The sequence below is a fragment of the Cotesia glomerata genome, linkage group LG1, assembly GCF_020080835.1.
Source record: "Cotesia glomerata isolate CgM1 linkage group LG1, MPM_Cglom_v2.3, whole genome shotgun sequence".
Classification (NCBI taxonomy): Eukaryota; Metazoa; Arthropoda; class Insecta; order Hymenoptera; family Braconidae; genus Cotesia; species Cotesia glomerata.
In genome coordinates, this window is record NC_058158.1 from 27,182,731 (window position 1) to 27,204,153 (window position 21,423).

At 35.5% G+C, this 21,423-nt stretch overlaps 2 protein-coding genes across 2 annotated transcripts in view; both read right to left on the reverse strand.

Moving 5' to 3' along the window:
* LOC123274456 (trithorax group protein osa) overlaps positions 1 to 3,812 on the reverse strand; it is a 13,149-nt gene extending 9,337 nt beyond the window's left edge. Inside the window, exon 1 of the mRNA XM_044742108.1 lies at positions 3,785 to 3,812. Coding sequence (XP_044598043.1) covers positions 3,785 to 3,812 — 28 coding nt within the window. The remainder of the gene's footprint in view (positions 1 to 3,784) is intronic.
* The window catches only part of LOC123274530, a 53,195-nt gene continuing 34,416 nt past the window's right edge, over positions 2,645 to 21,423 (reverse strand). Inside the window, exons 3-12 of the mRNA XM_044742228.1 lie at positions 13,983 to 15,899; positions 13,210 to 13,511; positions 12,327 to 13,004; positions 9,212 to 12,234; positions 7,376 to 9,178; positions 5,710 to 7,301; positions 4,947 to 5,261; positions 4,557 to 4,861; positions 4,108 to 4,470; positions 2,645 to 3,992 (exon numbers count right to left, since the gene is read on the reverse strand). Of these exons, the coding sequence (XP_044598163.1) occupies positions 3,957 to 3,992; positions 4,108 to 4,470; positions 4,557 to 4,861; positions 4,947 to 5,261; positions 5,710 to 7,301; positions 7,376 to 9,178; positions 9,212 to 12,234; positions 12,327 to 13,004; positions 13,210 to 13,511; positions 13,983 to 15,899 (10,334 nt within the window). The 3' untranslated portion in view covers positions 2,645 to 3,956. The remainder of the gene's footprint in view (positions 3,993 to 4,107; positions 4,471 to 4,556; positions 4,862 to 4,946; positions 5,262 to 5,709; positions 7,302 to 7,375; positions 9,179 to 9,211; positions 12,235 to 12,326; positions 13,005 to 13,209; positions 13,512 to 13,982; positions 15,900 to 21,423) is intronic.

The following is a 21,423-nucleotide window of genomic DNA, read 5'->3' on the forward strand; positions in this document are numbered from 1 at the left end:
TTCGCTGGGTGCGTAAGGCATAGTGGGGGACACAAAACTGATGTCAGCGCCCCGCTGCCGGACAACTTACAGAACTAAGGGGTGGCTCTTTTTATTACTAAAAGCTAGAGAAATAACACGTTGTGTTAGTTTATTTAAATAAATAGAAAATAAAATGGGTCATCAAAATTGTTTATTGTAGTTAATTGGCAAGAAATACTAATTAGAAATAGTGATTATTAAATTTTATATAAGTTTCCGGTTGTAATTGGAAATTAAATCAGCGAAAAAAAATGGATAGCTGCTGCTCTGACATCTATATATGTTCAGCCAGGATTAAATTTTTTTACCCTTTATTAAAGTTTGTGGTTGGTAATATTATGGGTAATAGGGTGCAAGAATTAAATAAAGAATATAAAAATTTGGGTACATTCGTAAATATATAGTTATGTTAAATAAGAGCTATTCGTTATTTTTATATAATTTCAGATTGTTATATATTTAATATTAATAACGATTTTCATTTAATATTAATTTAACAATAAACACCTTGACAGATTTAACACTGATTAACCTCATTCGCGAGATTTGTTTTTAGTTATTGTGTTTTATTTTTCCTTACTATTTTCAACAGCCAAGAAAAATTTTTAATTTAATCTACATTCTGTGTAGTATAATGTCATTTTTACATAGAAAAGTAAATTTTTCAAGTTTATTTAATTGGTTTAAATAACTGTTGACATCTAATACATGTAAATTTTCTTAAAAAGCCACCGTGGTTTTAACCCAGGGTGGCGAGATCACGCGCAAGTAATTGTATAGAAGTTAACATACAATCCTTACGGATTTTTTTGGAACAATTTAGTCGGCATAAAGAATTGAATTGTAAAAAAAATCCCAATGAGTGAGAATTTAAAAACGACAGTTTAATTTCTCCATGACCCCTGAAGTTCTTTTATAGCCGATAAAAATAATTTTTAGTTACGGATATCTCGAGTAGGAATGGAGTTACGGCAAATGGACGCATATGAAATTATTTGGCGCGAAAAAATCTATATGTACAAAATTTTTAAATTTTTAAAAATTTTCCAAAATTTTTTATGACCAAAAATAATTTTTGGAAAGCTCTCAAAAAGTTCTGAATCATCCGAATTTCTCAAAAACTCGTTATTTTCATTTATTTTCAATTATTTATATGTACAGTTTTTCGAATTGCGTTTTTTGTGCTGGGAGCTTTGGTTCAAAATAACTCCTTAAAAAATAATTTTATTCTTAAATAAAAAACTGTACATACAGTTTTTTTAAAAATACTCATGTACATTTTTTGATTTTTCTGAAATTTGAATATTTTCAAAGATATCCGCATCCAAAAATTTTTTTTAATTTTTGGATATGGATATCAATTTGAAAAAAAATTTTTTTTTAATTAAAAAAAAAAAGTACTTGTTAATTTTTTTAAGATATACATGTACATTTTTTGGATTTTTTCCAATTTAAATATTTTCGGAAATATCGGTATCCAAAAATTTTTTTTTTAATTTTGGATCCGGATATGAATTTGAAAAAAAATTTTTTCATGAAAAAACAAAAAAGTATTTGTGTATTTATCAAAGAACTGTATGTACATTATTTTTCTTAGTAGTTTTTCCATTTTTTTCAAAAATATTTAAAATTTTTGATTTTTTTTTAAATTTTTGTCTAGAATAAAAATTAAAAAAAAAATTTTTTTCGTTTAAATGAAATATGTACCTACTTATTTCTTAAAAATCTTCATGTACGTTTCCTTAAAACACCAATAATGCCTAATATCTATTGATAATTATAAATAACATTAGTTTTTAAATTCTTAATTTAAAGAATCCACAGTGTGTCATAGAACTACTTATTATTGCATATACATTTCTCACAAAAATTGAGGGACCAAAATTTTTGCTTCGAAAAGGTCACACTTTTTATTAAAATGAAAATAAATTTGAAGTCAATGAAAATCGGTGAAAAAATGAGTCACTACATTTTTGTATTTTCTGTACGATTATTGGTTGCTGAAATATCGATAATCAAAGACAAAATGATCATATTTTCCATTCTAACAGCGATATCTCAGCGAGAAATGCTTGTGGCATCTTATAAGAACTGTTTATTTATGCTCAGGAATTTATACTAATAACACATGTTCATACTAATCAATCAAATCTTTACATTATATACTGCAATCCTATTTGATGAAAAATATCTTTATTTATGTTCAGGCCTTGAAAAAAAAAAAGTATTGAGTTGATTCTAAAAGATTTGAGTAATAGATTTTCGTTTAGTCTATCTGCTCTTGAAAAATGAAGATCATTAACATATAAATTAATTTATCTTTGGATAGAATTTTGTCGATATGGCCAGTGAAATTTAGTTTGTCATCAAAACTAACTCTTAGATCCTTCATAGACGTGGGTTCTAGCTGGAAGCTGTTGATCGTCTAAGTGATCATTTTTCTTGTATTTTATTGATATAAATGTCTTTCTGAAGAGTTTTACGATTATCCTCAAACATAATTTCTCTAAACTCTTTCATATCATCCAAGTATAGCAAATAATCTTAACAAAATTAGATAAATGATAATTATAATAACTATATGGGTGGTAATAAAAAAATTAAAAATTATTTTATTATTAAAACTGTATTATTTTTTTATTGTCAAAATACATGGCTAGGCTATAATTGTACAAAAATACAATATTTACGAAGTAATAAAAGTTGGAAAGGTAGTTATGTACAAAAGAAAAAAAAATTATTATGCATACATAGAATATTCATGCTAAGTAATGCGCATGTTACATTTCTATATATTGCAGCTATTACAATAATATGGAACTATACTTGTCTTTTATTTATTTTTGAACGTATAGTAAGAATTTTGTTAGTATAAATTTCATATTTGTGAATAGAAATAAAAACAAAACTAAAATCTTCCCATTTTTAATTAGACAAGTGTTAAACTGGTAGTCAAGTTATTTTATATGAATATATTGATTTTATAAAATATTTTAAATCCTATCATATTTTCGTTCCCGAAAATGGAAATCTCACTTCCCAAAATTGTATAAAATTAATTGAAAAAAAAAATATTTTTCTGTAATTTTAAATCTTATTTTCAATATAAATTAGTACTGCTCGTTCACCCACAATTAAAATAATAATAATAATAATAATAATATTAATGGTTAATATGAGTCGTAAATTGCAACGTTGCTCGGCTTCATTTATTAATATTTTTGAAAGAACAATAATTAAATTATTATTCAATTTTGAAAATTAGTCAGTGATGCAAATGTGCATAATTGTAAATTAGTTTTCACAAATAAATGTAATAACGAAGCCGAGCAACATGGTCAGACTCGATAGCAATTCAGTTAAACAAAACAATAACAATAACAAATTCAATATATATCTCTTCAATTTCATTAAATATATAATGAATCCCACATGTAATCATATGACATTAAAATATCAAAATCTAACAATCAAAACAGTCAATATAGTTGAAAATTTATAATAAATTTTTTGGCACGAGATATTTGTCTTAATTTGACTTTTTGTAGACAATTCTTTACTTTCTATATCATCGGTAAATATTTTAAAGACACGCTTATTTATTGATCGTGTAATATATTAATATAAATGATGCATCATATTATAACAAACATATGTATATTAAAATAAATAGGCTGGCGTAATGAAGACGATGAATAATATTGCTTCACATCAGACTTTTTCTACATAGAACAAACGACGAAACAGTGACTGGCATAATCACCTTCATAATATGGCCTGCACCTCAACATTCACATAAATGTACTTAAATATATACTTTACATGTGTTTGTACGAGGGCATATATATTTAAACTGTATTACAATAATAACATTGAACATCTTTTTTTAAGTATTATTTGGCAACAACGAATTTCACTTTTCGAGTAAATCAACTCTATAGTGAATCAAAGTTGGAATCACGATCACTAATCTGTAATACAAAAAAAATTATTTTATTATAAATGTGTACAAAATTCAGCATAGTTTGATTTTTAAGTCAATTTTTAATTGCAATTAAAAAATAAATCTAGACATAAAATACTTACAGCTCGATCTGGATTATACAGAGGAGTATGTCGAAGTCGCAAAGTACTACCGAGATCTCTTTCAGCAGTGATAGGACCCTCACTCGCACTGTCACGCGCATCTCGAGTATCTTTAGAACCTCGACTCGGTGATGGTTGTTTGATAGATGTATCACCAGAACATGATCGTCCAACACTTGAATTTTCCTCAGCCAAATCTAAAGGGAGTAGCTTCGTCGTTGTTTGAATCGAAGTTGCGCCGAGAGTCGACGTTCCGTCTTGAAAATCCGTCGTACTTCTTAGAGTTTTCAATGTCGACGGTTCGAAAGTGTCATCCAGTGTTGATTCGCCATCACCAGTAGTTTTCAGTACCGTTGCAGACACCTATTATTTAAAATTATGTTTCAATCTTCTTTTTAAAAATTTCAGCTTTATACTTAATCTAACATATTAAAATAAATTTTTATTACTTGAAATCCAGCACTAACAAGTGCGCCGTTATTAGGAGCAGCTGCATTTTTTACCACTCTAATTCCAGTCTCTTCAATGTATTCTCTTTTTACGTATTCTTTAGCAGTACTAGCAAGACTTGGTTTACGATTACCACCTGGTGGACCACCTTCAAGATAATTTATCAGTTTATGTTCTTCCACGGCAAAAGTACTCATAGGTGGTTTTGAATAATTCTGAGGCGATTGCGGCCCAGATCGGTATTTAGCTCGAGGAATCATTACACTCAATGTACGATCGGTGTTGGCTGTTTCATTTAATGGAACTAAAAATTACACAGGTATATTTTTAATAATTATTATTATTATTACTAAATATTATATAAATTTATTAAGAAATATTTATTTTACCTGGCGTGCCAGCAAAAGATGGTTTTTTTGGAGCTCGATATTGTTTAGTAACTTTTCTGGGTCTTTTAGCACTTGGCGGAATCGGTGCATTTGATCTTGGCGGCGGAGGGAGAACGTGAGGAACGTGATGAGGAATCGCAAGATCCGTTACACTTCCTTCACTGCTTGTATCACCACCTGCTCCGGTACTTATCATAGCTCTTTTGTCTCCCGATTTTCTAGCTCTGTTTGGATTACGCAAGCATGTTAAAGCTAAAACGAGTCCAAGTGCAGTGAGTAAGATAGCTCCAATAGTCACCACAACTATCAGCGTAACTGTAAATATTAAAAATAAAAAAATTAATTTTAGTTTTTATTTTTATAATGAAAGTTTCATGCCATCTTGGTCAAATGACTAGTGGATCTAATTCAAGCCGAGAGATGGACACTGGCTTGGCAACCAACCCCATTTATTTTTTCAAAGTTTGTCTTTACTTTCATTCAAATTTCTTTCATTTCAATTAACATCTTTATTACTCGAATAGATACTACAAGCTTCCAGCTTTACTAGTATTCAAGTTTGATGGATTTCTATCGAACTTATGCACAGAGAGGATGTCTCTCGACCAATAGGGAAGATGGAAAGTGTCCATCTCTCGGCTTGAATTAGATCCACTAGTCATTTGACCAAGATGGCATGAAACTTTCATTATATATATACAATCGGTCATGAAAAGTTTTTATTTTTATTAACTATTGAAATAAAAATCAAAGCAGTGTTTACCTTTCAAATTTACTTGACAACGCTGACCACTGTGCCATGGGAAACATTCGCAAATTTCTTGACTATGAGAATTAGTAACGCAGTGGCCCTTGTAGTTACAACTAGCACAACCGAGCGGTGCTTGAGAACATATTCTTCCAGGATACGCTGAATTTTCAGACAAATCAGCCCAACCTTCTTTACACGAACACTGGTAAGATCCACGTAAATTAAAGCATGCAGCATGAGGTGAGCAATCGTGATGAGGTCCTCCCTCTTCAGTTGAACATTCATCAAAGTCATTTGCGTCAATAGAATCGAAATTTCTCAATGCAAATACTTCAGTTCCACCCAGACTGTAATTACTGCTTATTAAATATTTCTTTAATACATCTTTGAGCCGAGTTTCACTAGTATTATCGCTCAGTTGAAGATAGAATTCTACTCGAGGTGGATGGGGGTAGAATCCAGCGATATCAAGGCCTCTGTAAATATCCCTCAAGTCACTTTGCATCAGAGTTCTATCGAGAGCTTCTCGTGTTGGTCCAGCGTATCTTCGGAATGACGCAGATGAACTATCATTAATTGGATGATCATATTTTACAGATTCTCTACCGATACGATCAAGTCCTACGCGGAGTGTGTACGTGTAAGTTGGCTTGCAGGGACGATCTAAGAACATACGTGAAAATCCTGGACGACATATACATCTAGGTTCACCGGCTACCAAAGCACACATTTCAGATTTTGCTGTTCGACATTCTGGTTGGCACTGATTAGTACTCGGACGATGAGGAACAACGGGAGCTCCCAGAATACCACCGGATAACACACGATGGATTTCATTACCAGCCGGATCTTGTTCATCACGAGAAACTTCTTCTTCACCTCCATATTCTGCTTCAACTTCTTCAGCGTCCGCTGCTGGAGGATTCTGATCGCTCATTACTACAAATATCGAATCCATATTGTCTGGAGAAGTCTCATAAGATGGTAAGCGAGTTGCTGGTTGAAGAATAGTCGTAACTGACGTAATAACTACATTGGTAGGTCGAAGTAAAGTTTCAGTAACAGTTTCTACGATGGTAGACGTCATAGTATGCGTCAATAAAAGTGTTCGCGTTGTAGGCGGTGACCCTACAACTGAGGTTTCTGTTCTTGTGACTGTCAAAGTTTTGAAGTGCGTAACAGATTTCGGTTTCATCTGCATCGTGGTCATCATTGTCGTGGTTGTTACATTTTTACCATTCTTGTATACTCTAGTATCAGCATACTCTTTTAACGTTTTCGTGATCATGTTACGGAATTTAGTTGACGAGCTACCGTACTTTCTCTTGGCCGTTGAAGTGAAGGTCACGTCACTGGGATTGACACTTTGCTTTATAGTATAAGGTCGATGTTTCAAAAACTGTGTCGAGTTAACTTTACTAGATGAAATACTTTGACGACTTGCTTCAAGAACAACTGATGGTTTTCTTGAAGTCTCGTAAGACGAAAGTCTGGTGATTTGGACTGGAGACTTTGTTGGTAAGCTAGATTCTGTTTGTGGTAATCTTAGACGTGTTGGCATTATTAAATTCGTTGAAAGTATAGCCGTAGGTTGAACAGATACTCTAAAAAATTATAAATTGCAATGAATCAAGTATTAAAATAATAATAAATAGTTGTTTATAAATAAAAATCTTACCTTGAAACTTGTTTCGTTTCAAAAGGCCGAACGGTGTAAACACTAACGTGCTCGGGCTTTCTAGTTTCTACTGACTTGATAATATCTGACACGTCCATCACAACCGGCAGATCAACAGTACCGTGAATAATTGGAATAGTAGACTCAACAATATCTTGCATTACTGGGATATGACTTGTAGCTACTGCGGTTGCAATTTGTATAGACCCGGATACGGCAATCGCAGGTCTAACAGTAGCAATTTCGATTGGCCTAGAACTTTCAATAACAGGCGGACGTGGTTGCACCATATCTTGAGATAATAATTCTATTAAGAATGGCCGAGATTTTGTTGGTCTTGGAATTATCGGTGGTACCATATTAACACTGGGTACTGATAGCGGAGATTGTGGCGACGGTGGCGGTGGCGGAGTTTCTCCGACGACTTTAGAAGAATCTAAAGGAATGTACTTGGGCGGTGGTGGTCTTAATCCAGAGTCATTAATTATTGTTGATGTAGGTCTTGCAGTTGTGGTTGTAATTGCTACTGGGGGCGGTGACATTCCAACAACATCTGCAAGAATTGGTGGTGGTTTAAGATCACCTTCAGCGTTATCGTTGTTTATATTATCTTTAATTGTTGATTTTGTTGGTGGTGGAGGCATCATATCTTGAGACAAAACTTTAAATTCATTTGAATTTTTGTTCTGATTATTCAATTGAGGCCTTTTTTTATTTGGCAAATTCTTTTCATCTTCATGTACTGCAAAGTTTGTTTGATAAGCAGTTTCAAGAGTTTCGCGATTTCTGTCTTTAGCGTGAATAATAATCGGACGCATATGAATGTTAGGTCGTTCGGAATGTAATGTTATTTCTTCATTGTTGTTATTATTAATATTATTTTTTTCTTTTTGAGATGTTTTTGGTTTGGACGATGAGTCAGAAGAAATAGTAATTGGGATTGGTAGTACAGGTCTTGGTTTAGTAACAATATGTGGGTACGCTGGGTGAACCCGAGTACCTGTAGATGGTAAAGTAAGCTCAGGAGTACGAATCTTTTCGGTATTAACGTATTTAAAATCTGAATAACTGTGAGAATGATTTGTTCGCGTAAATGTCAAGTTTCTTCTGTTAGAATAGTGATTCTCATTGTTCATTTTCTGTATAGTTTCCCAGTCTATCGCAGGTCGCGCATGACCACTGGGATATTTAGGATCCTGTACTACAGAAATTCGTTTCTGTTCAAAAATTGGTCGTGGTGTTACAGTTTTTTGATGCTGGAATGGTTTTAATTTCGTCGATTCCTCAGGAATAAAATGAGAGATCATAGTCGGGGCTTTTAAGTCAATTGTATCGTTACGTTCAAATTCATCCGAATTTGATATTACTCTATCACCAAATGGTACACCTTGAATTACATCATAGTCTAATGTATCGTCAGAGATATTTTTGTTTTCTTGATTGTCCGTTTCGGAGTTATCTTCATAAATCTCGTAAGGTTTTAAGACACTTACAGTGGCGTAATTATTGTTGTTTTGATTTTCTGGTGAAGTTTCCGTTTGAGTTTGGTAGAAAACATTCTCTTCAATAGTTTCAACTTTTGTTGTTGATGATTCAAGGATGTTGGAAGGTTTTTCTCTTTGTTTATTTTTATCAGATATTTCTGATTCAAACGTAATCGGTTCAATTGGTCCATTATCTTCATTTTCTTCGATAAAATGATTTTCAAATTGTTGCTGTTGCTGTTGTTGTTGCTCTTGTTTTTCTTGTTGTTCCTGCTGTTGTTTTTGTTGCTTTTGCTTCTGCTGTTGCTGTTGCTGCTCTTGTTGTTGTTGTTGCTGCTGTTGATGTTGTTGCTGCTGTTGTTGTTGTTGCTGTTGATGTTGCTTCTGTTGATGTTGTTGCTGCTGTTGATGTTGTTGCTGCTGTTCTTGTTGCTGTTGTTCTTGTTGCTGCTGTTGATGTTGTTGTTGTTGTTGCTGCTGTTCATGTTGTTGCTCCTGTTGATGCTGTTGCTGCTGTTGATGTTGATGTTGCTGCTGTTGATATTGATATTGATGCTGCTGTTGCTGTAGCTGTTGTTCTCGTTCTTGTTGTTCTTGGTGTTGTTGTTCTTGTTCTTGTTCATCATGTTTCTTATTGAACATTTCATTGTGATAGTTAAAACTTTCTCCAGACTCTTCAGCAGTTGAATCAGGACCAGCTTCGGTTTGTGTATCAGACCAAGGAATTTCAGGTTCATCTGGATGAGGAAGAATTTGACCAAAGCTCTGAATAACAGGAGGGCTTATATCCGGAGGCAGTTGGTGAACTTGGTGATGTTGGGGAGGCGATGGTTGATAATTAGTAGGTTGAAGCGGAGGCTGCTGCATAGGTCTTTTAGCATTTCCGATCAATGGATTTCTGTATCCAATTACTCCGATAGGAAGATTTTCTTGAGGTTCTTGAGTTTTGTGTTGTTGATAATTAGTGTTAGACTGCTCAACTTTAGTTTCGTCTTGCCAACTAACTGGAATTTGCGGTAGATGAGAAACTTGAGCAGTATGAGATGGAGGTCGATAAGGATATTTCAACTTTGTTCCAAACCCTGAAATTCTATCGGGATTAGGATAGTAAGTAGGTCTTGGTGGCTTCACCCCAGGTCTCGGTCGAACAACTGTAATTCTTGGTTTCGTTCTATCGTTCTTCCACTTTTGTTTCAGAATATCATTTGTAGCTGTACCGTTTGGCTTTTCATGGTGGTATCCATATCTATGATGATGATGATGATGATGATGATGATGAGACATCTCAGTAGATGGAGAAATATCCGTGGTTCTTCGTGGTGGAAGCTCATTTAAAGTCGGTACATGGTAATCTCTTCGTGGAGGCGAAAATTCTTGTTGATATTGATTTGATTGAGGTCTGAAATTACTGTGAAAATTTGATGTATCAGGTGAATGGTGCACTAAAATTTCGGTGTGAACTTGACCTTGGTTAGACTGACCATGAGACTCAGGCCGTTGAATCAAATGAACATCAGACGGTCTTTTTTCAGGTCGGTTTGTATGTATTTCTATTTTATCATGTGGTCGAGGAAATTTTGAGTAAACTCGATTATTAGGAGAAGAAACAGTGTGTTGATGCGGCTTTTGAGAAGGCGATTTATAATTATTAAAAGGCGGTGCTGGTGGAATCATAAAATCTGATAAATTATTTTCCTGTTTTTCAAACCCACCATATCCTGGAGGATTACTTTCTGGTTCTGGATAAGGTGAAGGGTCATCAAAATACTGCCCACTAATGTGTGGTTCACTGGTATCTCCAAAAATAAGAGCCTGTGTGCCACCTTGAGGAATAACGACATTAGCTACTTGACTCGGTTGGATGTTTACAAGCAATGGTTGACCAGTTGATCGATCTATTACGTGAGGAACTTGGTGAACTATTGGCTCAGAAGCTGTTAATTGTGTTAGTTCTGTTTTCAATTTAGAGCTCTCTAAATTGGTATTAGTAATTATTGGATCTTTTTGAGCCCAAGGTGACCGGTTATTTTGCTCATCTGACGGATGATTTTTCCACGGTTGAGTATCTTGGGGCGGATAAAAATTTAGCTCCTGATCGATTCTGGAAGGTGTTGGCGGTACTGGAGGAGGCATTAATCCATCTTTTGAGATCCAAGGTCGTTTGAAGATATTAGAAATCCACTCGGGTTCCTTTGAGTTAATACTTGGGTTAGCATATTTTTCAATATTGGTTCTCCCCGGAGGTTTAAGTAGTGGATCATTTTCTAAAACATCATGTTTTAATCCGCTTCTTGTCGGTTCATTATTTAAATGATGGGGAATTTTTGATGGGCGTTTGGAGTTTGAAGAACTGCCGTGAAGAATATTTCGTGTGGGCTCAGATCTTTCGTCTTTAATTACTTCCAAAACAGGGTGAACCGGAATATTCGGTACTGATATCGGTGGGGGTTTCATTCCAAAATTTTGATTTTGATTTTCATTTCCATTTTGAAGATACTTTTGTGGTGGTCTTGGTGCTAAAATACCTGGCTTACCAATAATCACATCGCTATTTGCTGTAATAACTTCTCCCGGAGATATAGGGATACCATCAACAAGACTCGCAGCAACTTTATGCCTCGTTTCGGGTATAAAATTTGAATTCGGATTAGCCAATTGAGCAACAATATTTTGACTTTCCGCTGTTTCGATGTCACCATCTGCAAAATCAGCAACAGGAATGTAAATCGGTGATCGCTGAGTTGTAGTTTCTTGATGATCTTGATGAGCTGGAGGATTAGAAGGTTGTGACATAGTATCATTCCTACGGTTAGCTGTTGGCTTGCCCTTCAAAAGCCCTGCCATAGCAGTAATGACTGGCCCCAAAGCCGACAAACCATTTATTCCAAGAGATCCAAGACTCAGTAAGCCACCTCCAACTGGTCGGTTAGGTCCATTGTTAGTTTCAGCAGTATTACTGTCTTGATTCAATGATTCGTTGTGTGTAATCCCTGAAGACGCACTAGTATCTAAATCACTTGAACTTTGTTCATTCTGTTGTTTTTCCGGTTCATCTTTCTGTGGCTCTGATTCTATGTCGGAAGACTGAACAATTGGAGTTTCTGAATTTTCTATAGTTGATTCTAATGCCTCTAGAGAAGCTGTTGGTTGGACTTGTGTACTAGTACTGGACGAATCAATCTGATCTTCTTCATCGAAGAAAATAATTGTCGAACCTGTAACGACGTTTTTAACTGAATCTGAGTGATGAGATGTCGTCAAAAAGTTCATATAACCAGCATTAAGTAAACTTGGAGCGATCGATTCTGTTACGACATTTTCTACAACATGGGATCTCGAGGAGATTGTCGTTGAAGTTTCACCATCAGGGCCGGCCTATAAAGATGAAAAATGAATAATTATTTATTATAGTAATTATAATATTTATTGAATAGTAATAATTAAAGGTAAAGATAATAAAAAAGTACCTGAAGCAGCGTGGTGAAATACGTGAAAGTTGTTAAGTAAGTCTTGGTAGCAAATATCTTAATAGGCTCGAGACTTGGTGTTGCAGTTACTTGTGTGTCGATAACACCAGTCTTCTTCACCTTTTCCACGGCAACATCTGTTGAAGTAGCGACATTTGTTCGGACTACGGTACTACTACCTTTTTCAAGGTAAGTATTGTAGTAAGTATAAGTGATGTAATATGTCTTCATAATATCCGTAAGAGTATCCTCGGGATTATCAAGAGCTGTTAGAGTTGTGGTAACACTAGTTGGACGGGGCGGAGGCGGTACAGACTCAGTGATAATAAGACGAGTAATGGTATCACTCATAGTTGCAATTTTTGTTATTCCGTCTTCAATAAATGTCTTTTCAAGAACACGAGTACTGAGATAAGTATTTGTTTGAGGTGGTGATGCCTCAGAAGGCTCTAAAATCATATCTAAATAATGCTGCGGCGCGGTGACTGTATTTGTTATTACTTTCTGGCTGCTTCCTAGAGCGTTCTTTGCGTCTGGATGATCTGTGTTCAATGTAAGATACGTGTAGGTTGTTTTGAATACCTCTGTTCTTAGAGTGGGCGAAGCGGCAAGAGTTACTGCTGCAGACTCTGATCCTGGCTTTCTATGGCGCTCTTCTGTGGCCGTATTCGCGACGACCTTGAAGAATAACATTCATTTTATAGTACAGGATTTATTTTATTAATTTCGTCACGTAGATTATTTTACTTTTTTACATTATATTAAGGAATCGTTGAATTGCTCTACGAGTATTTTATTGCAAGAATATAATGAATATCTAGTGGAAGGAATTTAGATTTATAAAAATTTAAATAAATTTAAAATAATGGATAAAATAAATTACCTGTTGGTCGGTCGAAACAATTGTCGTGCCATCCTTAGTAATTGTATTTAAATAGGTAAATGTCGTTGTGCAAGTCTTGGTAACGAATTCGTTAGGATCTTCTTGAGGCATGAGCATAACAACCTCGTCAGAGAGAGTAAGTGTGGGCTGTGGGTTTGAATTTTCCCACCGCAATGCTGGTGTAGGGCCGGCCACTATGACTTCTACCCCATTTGACATTACTCTTGTAGCTAAGTTTAGTCTTCTGCCTTCACCTTCTGCATCCTCGTTCATCATTCTTGTTTCACGCCTTGTTTCTTGTCCTGTTATTTGGTAATCATTTTTATTTTATTTAAATAAATTTATTCTGTTAATACATAAGATAATATCTAATATTTTATTTGTTCTAGATTCTAGAGTATTATTTTAAAATATAGTTCATTTATAATAGACAAAAGGAATTTATATACAGAATATAAAGAATTTAGATAACGAATTTACAATATTTACATTAGAAAGTAATTAAGAAAAGATCAGATTGATTGAAAGATTTTTTAACATAAAAATTGGAAAAAAAAAATTAATGAACAATTAAATAAAAGACAAGAAATTTTTGTACAGAAAATTTTTTTACATAAAGAATTAATTTTTAGAAATATATTTTTAGATCAAAGTATTTTAATATTTTAAAAATATTTACGGCATGATGGATTTTTAAGGACTTTATTTGGAAAAACCTCGTTGACTGAATAAATTCCTTGATATGAAATTTAAGGAACTGGGATAGTACTCACCATCGGGTTCTCGACGCGAGGCAGTTGTTATGGTGCTGAGACGTATAGATTCCACATTCTCGATTGAGGAGGGTATGATTGTTACGGGTACTGTTAGCGTCAGTGTCGTCACGCGCGGTCGAACAGTAGTTGAAGACGTCACCTGAGTTTCTAGTCCATTTAATTTCGTGACAACGTAAGTATAAGTTCTTAATCGAGTTGACGTAACAATAGTCTCGGTAAAGATAACAGTTGGAGTTGGTTCAGGTTCTAAGGATACTAATACAGAACGCGAAGACTCTTCTTCATTCGTTTTTGATTCGTCTTCGTTTTTCGGTAATTGCGATGGAGCAATTTGTGGAAAATCTGGTCTCGATAATGACAAATAAAGTTCATCAGAAAGACCAGCTTCGATATCTTCCGGCGTTGGTGAGCTGACAAAAGTTGTTGTAGTTGTTGTTGTTGTTGTTGTTGTTGTTGTTGTTGATGTAGTTGTTATTGCTATTGTTTCGCTTGAGCTTGAGCTCGAGGATTCAATCTGCAAAGTTTGTGTTGGCTGGAGAGATTGATAATCTTCATCTGGGCTCATTGATGATTCCAGTGGAATTACACTGGGCACATCACTTATTAAAAATTCATTGATATCAAGACTTGGAGATTGTAAGGAAGAAAACGATGAAGAAGAAGAAGAAGAAGAAGAAGAAGAAAAAGAAGTTTCAGTGTAAGGTTTCAATGGTACAACACTCAGTTCTTCTTCAGAATTTTTATTGGTATTTTCCATAGAGTCCAAAATTTGTTCAGATCCGAGAGAATATGATGAAGATGATTCCAAAATTATATCAGTTGTACTTGATTGAGTCGTAGAATTCATATCTACTGACTCAACGTCCCCAATTGTTGTGAGATAAGACTCAGTTGATTCTATTTCTTCAGTTATTGAAATTTCTTCAGTAGTTGTAAATTCTTCACTCTCATTACTCTGAGCATTTTTATTTTTTTCATCCTCAAATTCTTCAGTTGTGTGCTTTTGCGAATCATCTGTAATTTCACCTCGAGTAATTTCTTCGGTTGTAGAGATATTGTCATCCTCTTCTGGTTCGTCACCATTTTCTTCTTCACTGTCGGAAGAAGCGGGGAAATAAAAATTGTCGGTAATAATTACTGGTGTTACATCACTAATTGTACTAGGCTCTACAGAAATTTCTTCCTCAAACTTATTTAGAAATTCCTCGTTTTTTACATTCTCAACGTCTGGTTTTTCAATGTCATTAGCTGTGCCTACAAGAGTTGGTACTTCAGTCGACTCTTTTATTCCGTCTTGAATATTTTCCATATTACCATTTTCTTCAACACTACCTTCGTTATTACCATTATTGTAATTATCATCATCATCATCATCCTCGTCTTCATCCTCATCCTTATTATCGGAAATTCCATAAAATCCAGTCGTAATAATAGCAAACGTCTGAGTTGATGTAGCAACAGGTCGTCTTGTCACAAGTTTCTTTCTAGTCACTCGAGTTTTTGGCGTCTGCGTTAATTCAATGTTTGCAGTGGGTATCAATTTTCTAGTTCGAGTAACAGTAACTTTGTGCCATTTCGACGGTATATTGCTTGAGTAAATTGAATCATCATAACCAAAATTTCTCGATCGAGCACCAAGACTTCTGACACGTGTTACAACAATCCTCCGAGGCGATGGTGGAATCGTTTTTTCGGGTAAGAAAGATTTTGTGTAAGGTATAAGTGGGCGTTTCCTCACCACTGTATATTTATGCGCTCTTTCAGGTTTTTCATTGTCAGAAAAGTGAGGTGGCACACGAACTCGTATCACTTTTCTTCGTTTAGTCTGGATATAATCATCATCAGGCTCGTCGTAATTATCATTGTAGTTACTTTGCTCATCAATTGAATATTTAAGTTCATCAATAGCATCATCTGAAAAGACCACGTCTTGTCTTTTTTTTTCCAATAATTTATCAAAAACGTGCATCAATCACCAGCATAATACAGTAATAACATATATTATGTTTTTATTAAAATAGTATAAGCTTTTAGCGCAGCGTTAAAGCGTGTCATCGTGTATATTGTAATGAATCCGACTGTCTTCAGTAGTTAATAATTTTTTTGAATATTTTATTTTGTCACAAGCTGTTTTTGGGAGTTTTCGTTGAGTGTGTGGGCGCACGTGCGGCAATAAAGGATATTGAGTTGAAGGAATTGAGGATTTAAAATGTTTTAAGTGTATGTAAATTTTTAAGATAAGAAAAAAAAGAAACGTATAAATCATAATGATAGTAGTAAAAGTAATTATAATAATAATAATAATAATAATATTAATGATAATAATAATAATTAAAAAAGGGGAAATTGGAAACGAGTAAACTAAGAAATGTACAAAGAATAGAAGAAGATGGATGAGAGTATCTTTGGAGGATTTGGAAGAGATTTCTTCCAGCAGCTTGATACTTTAAGCCAAATATCATGTATTTCAGACTTACGTCTAAAATTAAATAAAATGAGCAAAGGAAACTAAACGGTAAGCTGAGATGTAAGACATTTGGCTTAAAGTATATAAGCTATTTTTTATTGGGTATAAAAAGAAATAATAGTTAAGTTATGAATAATTAAAAAAAGTTAAAAAATATAAATTAGGAAGGGATTAGGCACGGATAGACGTGGAAATGTGCCGTCCGACGTCACCCACAACGCTCTCAAGACTCTGGGTCGGTGTATGTACACCAATGAATTCTTCACTGGGACTCAGACCAGATGTAGCCTCAGAATGGGCCTCATAAAGTGACGGCGGGATAGACGCTTTTACTTCATCAACCAAGTCACGTTTTCTTCTTGAGATTGACGAGATTGAAGAAGAAATTTCCACTTTTTTTTCAGCAATTCCGTTTTTGCTCTCTGGCTTTTTAGGAGCTACTGGTTTATTAAATTCTTCCACTGACGCTGAAGAATCGTCTTCAGGTCGGTAATCAAGATCAGCAGGCTGATGCTTATGCTCAAGTTCACCAGGAAGTGAATTGCTTTGACTGGTTATTGGTGCAACTGAAAACAGCGGGTCTTGTTGTTGGATTGGTTTCTGTATTTGTTGCTGTTGCTGTTGGATTTGAGGGGATTGTTGAAGAAGAAAGAGAAGAGAGTTTAAATTATCATTTGGTACTGCTGTAGGAGTAACTACTATTGTATCCGTAATGAATTCAGTAGCTGTGACAACGTCTGTGACTGAATCAACGAGAGTTGTTAGAATTTGTTTACCCCTAAATGTCAAAGGTACTATTGTACTTTGTTCTTTAGTAATTGTTGTCACATAAGAGGTTGTTCTAACGTTATATTGAGTCATCGCTGTCGCTTGAATGTTAGGTGCTTGAATATTTCCGAAATTCGGAGCCTTAGGACCAAATTGACCTAGCAGCAATTGTGACAAAAGTATATTTGCAAGCGGATTATTTTGATTATTAAATGCCGCTGGAATAGTTGATACTACATTTTCGACAGAATAAACAGTTGAAGGTACAATTGTAGATTGCGAAACACGCCGACCACGAGTTGTAGTTAATGTATACGATACTCGGGAGGTAGGTGTACCGTGTAAAAGAAAACGCGTTACTTCAGTCTGACCAAGTGGGTTTAATGAAGTTAATTCACTGTTAAGGACAAGAAGTTGCCGCCCATCACCGCCGGTGACAGTATTATAAGCATCCGGGTTGACTACTTCGATACTTGGACTAGCTGTAATGATACTACGATATTCAGTAGTGCCATGGTTTACTACAGGCAAAGTGACTTCTGTTGGTACATAATGAGTCACAGTAATTGGAGTATCGTCTCTAGTTAAATCTTCTCGCGATGAACCTCTGCCTCTTGTTGGTAATTTTCGATTAATATTTCGAGATCTTGGCGATGTCCAGGATGTAGGACCTCTTCGAGAATCATAAGACTCGGTTGTATATCTTCCCGAAGTTCTTACTCTTGAATTTGGTCTCCTGAGATTGTCCTGTTTGACAGTAGGTCGTTTATTGTAAGAAGAATTTTTTTCTCGTAAAGTGAACTGTCTTCCTGTTGAAGATGTAGGAGTAGGTTTTACTCGGGTATTAGTTGGTCTTCTGTTTCGCGTATTAGAAATCTCTCCTGAATCACTGGAATATTTTTCAGTACTACTTTTAGCACTGTTTCTGGATGAAAGAGCCCTTCCTCTTACGGTGTATCGAGTTGAAGGTTTCGTAGTTTCATCATCGTCGTCATAAGTGTCGTCATCCGATCTGTCTTCGGCCGAAGTATAAAGATTTCCTGGTCTGCGGTATCGATTTACGTATCCACGTTGAGGTGTCTGGCGTTTTGATCTTCTTCTTTGGGAATTAAATCTGTTACCATATGTAGGTCTTGATGTTGTAGTGGATACATCATTTTTATTGGGAATACGACGTCGTTTATTGTTTTCTGAGCCTTCGTAATCGTTGTCAACTATTTCTTCTACTAATTTTTCATTTTCAAGATTTGTATCATCGTTATCTTCGAGATTTTTCAGCCCTTCTACTGGGTCTAGTTGGCGTTGATTTATGAAGTTTCGAGGTGGGAAAAGACGATTACTACCTCTAGAACGAGGAGAGAATGGCGGAAGCGTTGGAGAGTTGAGTGATCGAGCGTTAGACGATCGAAGACTACCTGTTGGAGTTTTTGGAGTAGTTGTTGTGGATGAACTAGTCGTTCGTCGTGGTGGAGGAGTACCACGAGATACTGGAGCTAATGGTCTTCTGTACTTAAGAAGTGGGTTAGTAGATCTTCTTGAAGACTCAGTGGTTGTTCTAACCGGTAATGTAGTAGCAGTTTCTTCAAAATCTTCAAATTCTGTCGGAAAAGGTGTCTCTTCTGTTACGAAAGTAGTTGCAGTGAATTCATTCGCTTCATCTTCTTGATCATCAGATTTTGTTACTGGGGGTATGGTCGGACTAAGAGTTTGAGACGGCTTAAGTAATGTTGAAGATGGTCTGACTCCAGTTCTGAATCTTGAAGATGATCCAGCGAAAGACGAACTAGATACTCTAACAGCTGGTCTTGCTGAAGATCCACGGACAGAACTAGGACCTCGTCGAGAGAAAGAAGACGTCGATGAAGGAGAGAATCTACCTGAGCTTTTACTGCGAGCACTTGAGGGAGTGGTGAGCGATAAGTTCCCTGAAGCTTTTCGTCCAGAAAAACGTTTTGAAGCATTAAATGAAGTGGTTGAACTAGCTGAAATAGCTGGTCGACTTCGTGAAGACGCAAAACGATTACCTTTAGTGGCCGCTAATGATGCCGTTATTGTAGGTGTGATATCAGTACGGGTAATGGTTGTAGCTGCTTGTGCTCCTTTTCTTTTTGGATTAAACGTCGGTCTACTTCGTGACAAAAACGGTCTAATGGCAGGAGTAAATGTGCTTTTACGACCGGGGTAGGTAAGACGAGACTTTTTCTTTGGTTTCTGATCATCTTCACTCTCTTCTTCATCTTCTTCTTCACCGCCTTCATTTTCGTCTTCATTAGTTGAATTATCATCTTGGTTTCCTTCAGATAAAGACGACTGAATCACCACTGGAGTAGGAGATGGGAAACCTGGTGGTTGAGAAGCCAAAAATGATGTCGTTGCTGTCGGAGAAACTGTACTTGAGCCTTGAAGGTAACTAGATGTACTTTCAATTATTTGTGCATATCGTCCCTCAATGCTTGTTCCAATTACTTTAGACTGATAAACAATAGTTACACTATCAGATTCTATTTGTCCTTTAATAAGTCTCACTAATCCAGTTCTATGACGCTCTTCTGGATGTTTCAGTGTAGCTTTTCTCTCAGCATCTATTTTCGTACTTGAAGTGCTTTCAATAACTTTAGCGTAAAGCCCGTCAATAAGCGTACCAATTTGGCTAGTAGCAAAGTAAACAGTTGTCACTTTATCGGCGTCAATAATACTACCTTTGTTTAATGAAAGAATTCCAGTAGGAAGAGTTGGAGTAGCTGAAGAAGCTGTTGATGAAACTAAAGTACTTGAAGCTGAAGGCTGAGTTTCTAGACTTGTAGTGCTTTGTACAACCTGAGCATACAATCCATCAATGTACGTTCCATAAATATCTGTAGAGTAGTGAGTTGTAGTTCCATTACCAATCTCGCTAGACTTGATTGTTGATACTAAACCTGTTTTTGGTTCTTCAACTATTTTTGTGGGCGCCACCTCAACAGTACGCACTTTTTCTTTTGTTTCAAGATCCTGCAACTGTGATGGTACTGTTCCAATGGCTCTTCCCGTTGGTTTAGGAATATCCCCGAGTGCCACACTTGTAATTGTTTCTAATCTAGAGTTAAGAATGGTTTCATTTCCAATATAAGATGTAGTAAAGTAGGTAAAAGTTGTGTAATATGTTGTGGGCTCTGGATTAATCGTTGATACATCAATGACTGGTGCATTTTCTGGCGTAGTGTAAATGATTTCTTTGGGAGAAGGAATAGGACTAGTGCTTTTTTCTTGTTCCATAACTTCATTATCGGCAATTGCTTTGTCTGTCGTTTCTTCATCATCATCATTAGAGAATGAATCAGGCCTATAAGTCATAATAACACCCAATTTAACACTTGGAGTCGGTGACACACCAGGAGTAACTACGTTGCTTACAGTTTCTTCCCGACTGGTTGTTATCGTGTCTCCAGCGCGATAAAATGTCGTCCAGTATGTAAAAGTAGTGAAATAAGTAACAGGAAGAGTACTTGTTTCAGTTATCGGTAATTCAACCGCAGGTGTGGGCCTTATCGTTTCTGTCACAACATTCGTAACTGTCTCTAATCGAGACACAACGTTGCTCGCTTCACCTTTATACATTGTTGTAAAGTATGTAAATGTTGTGTAACTTGTACGAAGAAGAAGCGTAGGCGGTGGTTCTACTTCGTGATTATTCGACTCTGAAAGTTCTTGATCGTCAGGTGCATTACCGGCATTTCTTTTTTCCATTGAAGGCTCGAGTATTGGTCCATCTGTGGAACTCGATGAAGAAATCACATCAGTTATCATAGAACCAAGTACTTCGCCGTCAACCAATACTTTTTCTGTAGTATCTTCTAATGTCTCAATAGTCGTTGATTTATTTTCTTCAGGTTTCATGGTAGTTTTATCTGTACCAGCCTCTTGAATTTGCTTAGCAGCCCTCAAAGCCTCCTCTTGAGACTTTTGTTTCTTCAAAGCTTCTAAGTATGCAAGAATTTCTGGTGGAGGTGTAGGCGCGCTTTTAGGCGTTGTTGGATTAATGGAAGTTTCTTGTGGTGGTGGCACTACAGCAGTTGGTTCTATTTTTTCTGTTATAATATTACTGAAGACCTCAGTTCTTGTTTCTATTTCAGTTTCATCGTCGACGAATATGGTTGTGAAATAAGTATAAGTTGTAAAGTAAGTTTTCGTTTCGTATTTAGGTAAATCAGTGACCACATTAGG